Source organism: Gekko japonicus, unplaced genomic scaffold, assembly GCF_001447785.1.
Source record: "Gekko japonicus isolate JY-2015 unplaced genomic scaffold, Gekko_japonicus_V1.1 scaffold659, whole genome shotgun sequence".
Lineage (NCBI taxonomy): Eukaryota > Metazoa > Chordata > Lepidosauria > Squamata > Gekkonidae > Gekko > Gekko japonicus.
The window spans coordinates 31,058-42,219 of NW_015167556.1; the positions used below are offsets into that span (position 1 = coordinate 31,058).

The 11,162-nt window shown below is 46.0% G+C and overlaps 1 protein-coding gene and 1 pseudogene across 1 annotated transcript in view; one reads left to right on the forward strand and one right to left on the reverse strand.

Annotated features, from left to right (window-relative positions):
• Positions 1–10,960, forward strand: part of ADCY5 (adenylate cyclase 5) — a gene marked incomplete at its 5' end in the record, with an annotated part of 36,272 nt that extends 25,312 nt beyond the window's left edge. Inside the window, 4 exons of the mRNA XM_015413729.1 lie at positions 82–345; positions 1,874–2,078; positions 5,190–5,314; positions 10,088–10,960. Coding sequence (XP_015269215.1) covers positions 82–345; positions 1,874–2,078; positions 5,190–5,314; positions 10,088–10,216 — 723 coding nt within the window. The remainder of the gene's footprint in view (positions 1–81; positions 346–1,873; positions 2,079–5,189; positions 5,315–10,087) is intronic.
• On the reverse strand, positions 3,409–4,291 carry LOC107112565 (annotated as a pseudogene).
• Positions 10,961–11,162: the final 202 nt, after the last annotated feature.

Consider the following 11,162-nt stretch of genomic DNA (forward strand, 5'->3'; position numbering starts at 1 on the left):
CTCTCTCCTCTCTCTCTCTCTCTCTCCTCTCTCTCTCTCTCTCTCTCTCTCTCTCTCTCTCTCTCTCTCTCATAAAAATAGGCTACTGAAGAAAAGGAGGAAATGGAGGAATTGCAGGCCTACAACCGGCGCCTTCTCCATAACATCTTGCCAAAAGATGTAGCGGCCCACTTCCTTGCACAGGAGCGACGCAACGATGAACTCTATTACCAGTCATGCGAGTGCGTAGCTGTCATGTTTGCCTCCATCAGCAACTTCTCAGAATTCTACGTGGAGCTTGAGGCTAACAATGAAGGGGTGGAATGCCTGAGGCTCCTCAACGAAATCATTGCAGACTTTGATGAGGTAAGTTAAAGGGAAAGCAGTACGGATTTCGGTTGGTCTGTCTCTCACGTAGGAGATAAACCCTTGGGGTGACCTACACAACACATCTCAAACACCACTTCTGTGCTGGATTCATTTCATCCAGGGGTCATTTCGTAGAAAAAGAGGTGCAGGGGCTCATTAGCATAACTTATTAGCATAACTCATTTGCATATGCCACACCCCCTGACATCACCGGATGTGTGTCAGAAGGCAACACCCACCGCTCAGGCTCCACTGGACTCTTTTGGATTGCTAGCTATTGGGGGGGGGACGTGCAGATCTGTCCTCACAGAGGAGGGAGAGCTTGTACCTGAATAAAACTTGGTCTTAAAGGTGCCACAGGACTGTTTTGGACTGGGGGGCCGGGGGGAGCTCTGCAACTTACCTGGCTATTTAATGCTCTGACTGAGGGCTGCTGGGAGCAGGGGGTGGTGCTTGTTGCATGTGCCCACCCACTGGGCTCTTTACTGCTAGAGCTCCACTCCTGTGGGCTCCTGCAGGAAATGACTCCTGATTTCATCAGTTAGAATTCCACTTATTCTCTTTATCAGTTCTGCTCCACTATAAACTCATCCAAAGTTACTGTTACACTCTTATCATGCATTACCATAATAAAGAGACTGTTTACCCAAGGTTGTTTCTGGGATCCAAAAAGCTGTTTTGAAGGCATGGATGCCATGGAAAAGGGTTGCGAGGGAAGAAACATGCCAACTCCCTAGCCCAGTTACCTATCATATGACTGCCTATGTTCCCTCTAAGCTGTGGAGTCTTGTGAGCAAAAATTCTACTTTGTGAGCTACTGGCATTAAAGTTGTGACCGAGCGATTTGGCTCCTGCATAAAGTAGTTTGCTCTGGAACCATCCTTCCTGAGCAAAGACAGAAATCTGTGAGCTGGAGGCTAAAAAACTGTGAGCTAGCTCACACTAACTCATCTTAGAGGGAACACTGATGACCCCAGTGCTGACTAGAACTAGGTACAAATACCGATACAACTGCGTACCAATAACTTGTGGAAAGAAATAACCTGTGAAAAATGAATTGCGGATTTGTATAATTTGGGGTTTATAATTTATGTATTTATATTTGTAATACTTATTGTACACTTTCAATATAATTCTTTTGCATATGACAGCGACTTCCCCAGTTGGTACTCATGCTAGTTTCAGTCCTAACATGAGGGAATGTTCTCTTGCAGTTTTGCTAAAAACCCTTGCTTTACTGTCTCTGCATAAGATCTAACTTTGCTTTCCTCAGCGTTCTGAAGAGGCATGAATTTGTGGAAAGCCAAATAGAACCAAGATCTCAGGTTCCTCACCATCCTGTCTCTGCAGGATCAAAATACACCGTGCACACACATTAAAAAAAATCTCTCTATTAGGAGAGCCATGCAGCCTGCAGGCGACAGTGTGTTATATTCTCTGGGTCTTGAGTGGGTCATTCACCCAGCAAATTGACTTACTGCACAAAGCCTTTTCAGTAGGTTTGTTCCCTTTTTCACCTGTACAGATCATAAGTGAAGACCAATTTAGGCAGCTGGAAAAGATCAAGACGATCGGCAGCACATACATGGCTGCTTCGGGCCTTAATGATTCCACCTATGACAAAGTGGGTAAAACGCACATCAAGGCCCTGGCTGACTTTGCAATGAGGTTAATGGACCAAATGAAATACATCAATGAACATTCATTCAACAACTTCAAGATGAAGATAGGTAAATACCCTCGTTCTGGTTTTCGTTCCTGGGATTGGTTCCTCTGTGGCCATCCCATATGCTTAAAAGTGAAAATGTTTATAGTTAGCTGTCACCAAATCAGTGGTGCTCTCTCAGTCAGATGAAAAACAGTAGTTAATTCTGGACCCAGTCACACGCAGAATTAGCCGCGCGATAGGGACGAATGCCGGGCGGATTTTAAGGATGCGATCACACAAAAACATCTGGCAAGTGTCCCGCACCCATCGGCAACCCGTATCACCCAGCTGAAGAAGCAGAGTTAAAAGATACCAAGGGAAGTGCACTATTTTCCAGAAAACACAGGGCGCGGGCGGGCGGGCGTCGAATCACGGAAGCGCTGGTATCCCGTCGCATCCGGTGGTATGCACGCAAACGCGGAACTGCGCATGCGCACCAACACGTACTGCTGCACCTCGCCCTTCTTTGCCATGCTTCACCATCAACATGTGATCACAGCTGAGGGCATGTGCACAGAACCTTGGGGGAAACGTCTGATCACGATACCCCACTTCATTTTGCTCCGGAGCAAAAAGCCTCACTTCGCCCCCCGATTATCTCGCGTGTGTGACCAGGACCTGTTTGTTTTTTTTAAATCTGCATTTAGTTGGCATTGTCAGTGTGTGTGTGTGTGTGTGTGTGTGTGTGTGTGTGTGTGTGGAGAGCTGATTCAATTATATAAATTTCCCAGTTGGGAGTATCAGTTTAGGTACACTGAGAGTGGAAAGAGTAAAGGCCAATCAAGAGACAAAGCTCAACATTCTGTTTACCACAGTATTTGACAACAGCTATTAGTCTTCTGTGCTGTTGGAAACCTGTCAAGCTATTTTAAAGGTAAAGGTTCCCTTGCTCGAAAGCCAGTTGAATCCGACTCTAGGGATGCGGTGCTCATCTCCGTTTCAAAGCCGAAGAGCCAGCGCTGTCCAAAGACGTTTCCGTGGTCATGTGGCCAGCATGACTAAACACCAAGGCGCAGGGAACGCTGTTCCCTTCCCACCGAAGTCTTAACCACTTGAGCCACCGCAGCTCCTTATACATTTAATGGTGGGTACACAATTACATGTATGTTATTTCTGGTTAATAAATAAAGGTCAATGCAGAGTTCTAAAACGCAGTTACACAGCGTGTGGGGGGGATTGATATTCAAACTTAAGTATCACAAATTTCAAAGTCTAGGCAAGTTGCCATTTCTGGAGTTCTTAGCTTTCTGCACATAATCTCTACAATTTACAACAACAAAAAAGTACAAAACGTCAGAACAGTTTAGCTCTGTTTAGAAAAGGAGAGGGGTTCTGTCCAGCAGGTTACCATTTTAGCCCTTCTTTGTTCGTTTAGCTTTAGCGATATTTTCCTGGCGTTTTTTGTTTCTTCTTTTGCTCTCGCTCCCTGACTTCAATCATTGCCGTCAGTTTCCATGACAGTACTGCACTTGCTAAGAACAAGGGGGGGAGAGCCAGGGTCACTATGGATCCTCTGCAGCCCATTCCACAATGTACTCAGCCCAGGATTTGATGTCACAAAGAAGGGGGGGGGCAGCAGTATAACTAAGATACAGACTACACAAATACTGCAAGAAGTGCATGCAATTAACAACAATTGTAAGAATCAGTTGACTCTTGTTGATGAACTTCAAGCTGTTTTAATCTTTCTGTTTTTCAACAGACGAACTTCCCCGGAGTTTTACTGCTCGTTTCGACACACTCTTTCAATTTTGCATCCTTACAATATCTGACATCAGACTCTCTCCAATTCCACGTAACTTCAAGAGCTCTTGACAAAGTACTTTTACAAACAGACAGCAACTTGCTGTCCATTTGTAAAAGTACTTTGTCAAGAGCTCTTGAAGTTACGTAGAATTGGAGAGAGTCCGATGTCAGATATTGTAAGGATGCAAAATTGAACCGTTACGTTGAGAAAGAATGTGTCGAAACGAGCGGTAAAACTCCGGGGAAGTTCGTCTGTTGAAAAACAGAAAGATTAAAACAGCTTGAAGTTCATCAACAAGAGTCAACTGATTCTTACAATTGTTGTTAATTGCATGCACTTCTTGCAGTATTTGTGTAGTCAGGATTTGATGTTGTCAAGCATCTTTTCTGCCACCGAGTAGGGGAAAATCCTAGGAGACTAAGAAGCTCCAGTTTAACACCACGGGACTGTACACAGTTGTAATGGAAAGCAGCCCACCAGAAGTAGAAAGAGGAGGATGGGGGACTTGCCTACGTCACTTTTGGTAGAATCTTCTCTCCCCCTCCAGTTTGCAGAAGCATGGAGAAAATGTCTCAATCCACATGATGAACCCGATCACTTTAACACTATTTGATTAATGGGGGGAAATGCTTAAGAGCTTTTAGACTCAAGGCCAAAAAGGCGGGATACAGAAGCGAAGAAGGGGAGGGGGCGGGAAATATAGATTCATGGAGTTTGTTAAATATGAATTGTTGCATATCCTTCATGGAAGTTTTGAAGCTGTTTGACAACTCAGGTGGGCACCAGGTTGCCCAAAAACTGGCATGCATCCAGCGAGGCAGCATTGTGCGATCGATGCATCTTGTTTTAAAAAGAACTCCCGCCCACAGAGCTAAATTTGAAAAAGTGATGGATCATTTAAAAAGTCAAATAAAACCCATAGGTATGTCACAATCCGGCCAAAGCTAAACCCTTTTACTTTCGTAGGGGATATTTTAGGAAATGCCTGTCCCTTTGAAACAAAAAGGACTTAAAGATGTTCAGCTTTGGCTAGTCCATGCCCTTAGTGGTTCTCATTTCGAAGACTAGACATCAAGATCTTTCTTGAAGGTATGTGAGGGAGAGTTTCACAAGAACAGTATAGAAAAGGAACAGATCGAATCACTGTAAATATGCCTGCCTTAGATGCATGAATGTTTCATTAATAGCACGCACCCAAATATGGAAATTCAGTTAAAACATCTGCGACCTGCTTCTTTGGTCAAATAGTTTTAAGTGGTAAATAAGCTGACCATCCCTGATATAGCTTCAGGCAGTTTTTGCCTTTGGGGAGACCAAATTGTTGCAGAAGCAGTTTATGCATCCATGTCTTACTGTTCTTACTGTTTTCTTTTCTTCTCACATTAGGGCTTAATATTGGCCCAGTGGTAGCTGGGGTCATAGGAGCACGCAAGCCCCAGTATGATATTTGGGGGAACACTGTGAATGTAGCCAGTCGAATGGACAGTACAGGAGTACCCGAAAGGATTCAGGTGAGTCTTCCTGATCCCTTTCCTTCTCCCTCCTTCCTCAAACTCTTTTTTATGAATATGTACACTGCAAAAATACAACTCGAAAAGTAGCTTCTTCAGGTAGGTCTGCCCTCCGCCCAACAGCTATGGTCCAGGTGTGAAAAGTCACTTGGGGGGGGGGGGGACGAAAAGGAATCCCTTGTTGTAGATGGTGAAGGGAAAACCATACTGCAATCTGGTGGCGATGGGAGCAGGAATATGGGAGCCGGAATATGGTTTGAGCGTATTGCATTGGGCTGAAGTTGCTGTTGAATGAACTTTGAAGTGGTTTCATGTAAAACCTGACTACCACAGAAGCAAACATAAGAGACCCTGAACTGTGGTACATTAAAAAGAGGCCGGTTGTACCAATGCACAGGCTACCTTTTAGTGAGAGGCATATTCTAGAAGTGATGGGATCAAGTATTGCCGAAATATATTTTATTGTAGAATGTGAAACTTCTCCCTACTGGCATGTAGAAGGAGCTGCTGTTGATCCCAAAGGAGCCTCTGCCGTCACATTCTACACCACTAGGACATGGCAAGTGGTTATGACAGCCTATTTTGTAAACGTTTGGTAATGGGCACGTGTTTCAGCATTACACACATCTTCCTAACAAAATAGGCACTTCTCATGCTCATAGGGTTGCCAGGTCCCCCCTGGGGGGGGGACCCCGCTCGATCACCCTGTTACCCGCCAGCCCGGATCAGGCCACCGGGGGGAACCCTACCCCCAAAATGCCGGCATCGCAGCAATGTCACCATGCCAGGCACGTTGCGGGAGGGACGCTCTATGATTCGAGGGAGAACTCTGTGGTTTTCCCTCGAATCATAGCTGCCCCGCCCCCAATGTGCCTGATGCGATGATGGTGTTATCATGGCGCGCAGAGTGCACGCACCAGAAGACTCCCAATGAGGGCAGGAACTCCTCCACTGCAGCCCAGGTAGGAACTTGGCAACCCTACATGCTCACCTAGGGAAGGCAACCTGTTCCCACACTATTGGCTCTTCTGAAATGTGGGTCCTTCACCCTTACATGGCAGACTGGACCAACAACAAAAACTGCCTGACTGAACTCAAAGAGGAAAGGAGGGAAATATTGAGTAAAAAAGCTGAAAAATAAGAAAAAGGCTGGCAGTGCAAGCTCACTGAGAGTTCTCAGTCTGCTTACCCAAATCGGTCTACACATGTCAGGCAGTGTTCCCTCTAAGCTGAGTCAGTGTGAGCTGGCTCACAGTTTTTTAGCCTCCAGCTCACACATTTTTGTCTTAGCTCAGGAAGGATGGCCCAAGAGCCAACTGATTTATGCAGTAGCCAGATCACTTGCTCACAACTTTAATGCCAGTAGCTCACCAAGTCGGATTTTTTGCTCACAAGACTCCACAGCTTAGAGGGAACATTGATGTCAGGGCTAAAGCATTCAAAGGTGCGTCCCATTGCTAGTATGGAACAAACACATCTATTTTGGATACTTTAATATACTTGAGATATAGCCTGTGTATACCAAGGTCCACATGTATTTTGGATACTTTAATATACTTGAGATATAGCCTGTGTATACCAAGGTCCAGATTCAGATCTTGAAAGAATGAGGAGGAAAAGACTCTTAAGCGGCATTTTTATTTTATAAACAGAAACAAATTAATCTATGCAAAAAGCAGCAATAAAAATTACAGAAAGGAAAAAGTGATGCTGTAAATGACAAACAAAAAAACCATTTCCCTAGAAAAAGCTGCCTACGTACTGGGGGATAAAACTTTTAAGGGGGGGGGGGAATGAGACACACGGTCCTGCTTTTGGGGGGAAAGAGGGGGGTGTCCTCAGTGGCGACCAAGAAGCGTCAGGTGATGAAACTGACCAGGTAGTAGTAGGAGATGCAGAGACAGGTCTGTGAAGCAGAGAAGCCAAGGGCCAACGGAGAGGTTTGGGTAACACGATGAGTTCCAATCTGGCCACAAAAAGCGGGGCTGAGGAGGAACTATATCCCGTTGCTGAGACTAAGGGGGGAATGGGGTGTTGGCATTGGAATGTGAGAATAAGAAGTACAATCTTTCAAAGATGAGCCAGCCTGAAAAGAAATCCTTTGTCTATATGGTAGAAGGGAGTTTTCCCCTTTCGCATGGAGAAAGTCAAAAGCATTCCCTTCTGGAGATTTGGAAGTTAAATATGACCAGGTACTTGTCATGACTGGGGAAGGGCATGAGTCTTCCTGTCCGGTTGTTGAGATACAGAGGGAATTCCTGGAATTGGCCCGTTGCTTATTGTTTTGGAGCTCTGAGTCTTTAAAAGGTAAAGGTTCCCTAGCTCGAAAGCCAGTCGAGTCCGACTCTAGGGTTCCGGTGCTCATCTCCGTTTCCAAGCCGAAGAGCCGGCGCTGTCCGAAGACGTTTCCGTGGTCATGTGGCCGGCATGACTAAACACCAAGGCGCACGGAACGCTGTTACCTTCCCACCAAAGTGGTCCCTATTTATCTACTTGCAATGTCTTGCTTTCGAACTGCTAGGTTGGCAGGAGCTAGAACTAGAGACGGGAGCTCACTCCGTCATGCGGCACACTTGGGTCTCGAACTGCTGAACTACCGGCCTTCCACAGCCTGCAGTTCAGCGTCTTAACCCCTTGAGCCACCGCAGCTCCTCTCTGACTTTAATTAGGACCAAATTATCTGCTGAAAGGCCGTGAAGTCCTTGGGGGGAAATGGCACTCAAGTGAATCCCTCTTAGGATGGGCATTTGCATGATTCATAGAGGAGCTGCCCTGCATTCCTTTCTGCCTTACTGCGACCCACTGCCTTGCCTTTTGGTGTCAGTTTAATTCCAGTTCCTTCTATCTTTCCTAGGCCCACACGGAAGTGTACACGTGAACAGAAAAAGGGGAATGAGCTATGACAGATGTGGGGGTCCCCGGGGCGTGAGGGATTTGGGGGCATCAGAACGTTCCCACTCTTGCTGTGGACATCAGAAGAGAACTGTGTGGGAAGCAGGATCTCCTTCCCCTTGGGCGTGTGCGGTGGCTCTGAATGAAGGTTTAGCACAGGCACAGAGCCCACGAAGAAGAATCTCTGCCCGTACAATAACCAGAAGGTGGGGGTAGCCCCCTTGTGCACATTTCGCCATCCACATCTTCTGTGCACATTTAGGCATCCAGAAGATGGTTGGTGCCAGTGTTCCCTCTAAGCTGAGTTAGTGTGAGCCGGCTCACAGTTTTTTAGCCTCCGGCTCACACAACTTTGCATCTGCTCAGGAAGGATGCCTCCAGAGCAAACTAATTGATGCAGTAGCCAAATGGCTCGCTCACAGCTTTAATTTATTTACCTATAAATGAGACAAATAAAATAAATAATGCCGGTCGCTCGTGAAGTAGAGTTTTTGCTCACAAGTCTCCACAGCTTAGAGGGAGCATTGACCCCAGGTTTGACCTGGAGGCTGGCATTTCTACTCACCAGGTGGAGTTAAGCTGAGGGAGTGTGAGCCAGCTCACAGTTTCTTAGCCCCTGACTCACACGTATCTGTCTTGGCTCAGGAAGGAGGGCTCCAGAGCAAACTAATTGATGCAGCAGCCAAATCGCTGGCTCACAACTTTAATGCCAGGAGCTCACAAAGTAGAATTGTTGCTCACAAGACTCCACAGCTTAGAGGGAACATTGGTTGGTGCTGTCACTATTTACAGTACTAATTATCCGTCTCAGAGGTATGGCGTACTATTTAGTGTCTTCATCTCTGCAGGAAGAGATGAAGATTGTTGCAGCCAACAATGCTGACCGTTGCTTCCTGATCCAGAGTTAGAAACAGTGCCTACCTGTGTTCCCTCTAAGCTGAGTTAGTGTGAGCTGGCTCACAGGTTTTTTTTTGCCTCCAGCTCACAGTTTTGTCTTTGCTCAGGGAGGATGGGCTCCAGAGCAAACTAATTGATGCTGTAGCCCAATCGCTCGCTCACAACTTTGATGCCAGCAGCTCACAAAGTAGAATTTTTGCTCACAAGACTCCACAGTTTAGAGGGGACATTGGTGCATACAGGCCCCAAGTGCTGCTGCCAGAGAGCTAGCACTAAGAACCACACATACACCAACATTTTTGCACATCTTATTCCCTATATGCTAGGGAATTTGTGCACAGAACCCTGCTCCCCTGTGTGTATCACTGTAGCTCAGGGGTCATTTCGTAGAAAAAGAGGTGCAGGAGCTCATTAGCATAACTTATTTGCATATGCCACACCCCCTGACATCACTGGAAGTGTGTCAGAAGGCAACAGCCACCACCGCTCAGGCTCCACTGGACTGTTTTGGATTGCTAGCTGGGGGGGGGGGGGGACGTGCAGATCTGCCGTCGCAGAGGAGGGAGAGCTTGTGCCTGAATAAAACTTGGTCTTAAAGGTGCCACTGGGCTGTTTTGGATTGCTAGCTATGGGGGGGAAGGGGAATGCACAGATCTGCCCTCAAAGAGGAGGGAGAGCTTGTACCTGAAGGCAGGCCGGGGAGGGGGCTCTGCCACTTACCTGGCTGCTTCTTGCTCCTCGTGACCCAACTGGGGGCTGCTGGGAGCAGGGGGTGGGGCTTGTTGCATGTGCCTGCCCCCTGGGCTCCTTACTGCCAGAGCTCCGCTCCTGTGCGCTTCCGCAGGAAATGATCCCTGCTCTAGTTAGACTGGAGTACCTTTTGCATCATATCCTTGGGGCTTAGGAATACCAGCATCACTGTGGGACTACCAGAACAGTGTTGATTTTGCTCTTTTCTGCCCCTTCCCTTTTCAAATTCCACAGGTCACCACAGACCTGTATCAGGTGTTATCAGCCAACAACTATCAGCTAGAATGCAGAGGAGTTGTTAAGGTTAAAGGTAAAGGAGAAATGACCACCTACTTCCTAAACGAAGGCCCTTCAGCAAGTTAGCAGCAGTGGACTAGACTGACTCAAGGATGGCTCAATTGATTCACACACAGGAGTAAATCGGTGAAAAATCCACTGTTTAGCGGTGAACCTAACAAGGCACAAGTTGAGTATTTCATGCGATGCCTTTCAAGCAGGATTGTGTGGAAGAAGAAAACCAGCACCACCGTTTGGGCTGTCTATCACACCATTCAAAAGTTACCTAGCACTGCTGTGCATTGAGTGCGAATGAACTGACCAAAGATTTATCCTTATGGAATTCAGAGATGAAAACAAGGATTTGAGATCTTCAATGACGCTGCTACGCAGGACATAAGATATTTAAGTATTTATTTAAAGTAACACAATATTTTTACTTGGTTGACGGAAAGTATGATTCATTGTAATGGAAGGGGAAAAAATTAACAGCATTTCTTTGGCAAGGGTGTACACTCTCATACTATTTCTGGTTCGTGCTGTCAGCTCCTTGAAGTGTGCCACTGTTCTTTTACGAGTTCTTTTGAGTGGGCTTTTAAAATTAAAAAGTATTGCCCACTACTGCCCCATACAGAGGGCCTTTTGTAATGACGTCATCCATGACGTTTTTAAATGGAAAAGATGCCTTGCCTGTCTACTCTTACACTTAACACACGTAGGAGGCTTATTTTTTAAAAAAAAATCAGGAGGGGTGGATGGTAGAAGGGGAAAACGCTTAAAACGAGGAAAATACGATTCTTCAAACCTATTTCTTAAATAAAAAAAGATCGTCCTGCCCATATGGCATCTGTCCGTTTACATGTGGAAGACTAGCTGTCAGCACGAAATACTTGGAGGGAGATCCCTCCAAAGCTGGTGTGTGGGGCTTTTTTATATTTTGTAATCTAGAAAACACTGAGATCTAATAGATATACCAAAATTCTATATTTTGAAAATTATATATATTAGTTGTCTGCATGAGGCTCTGATGCAG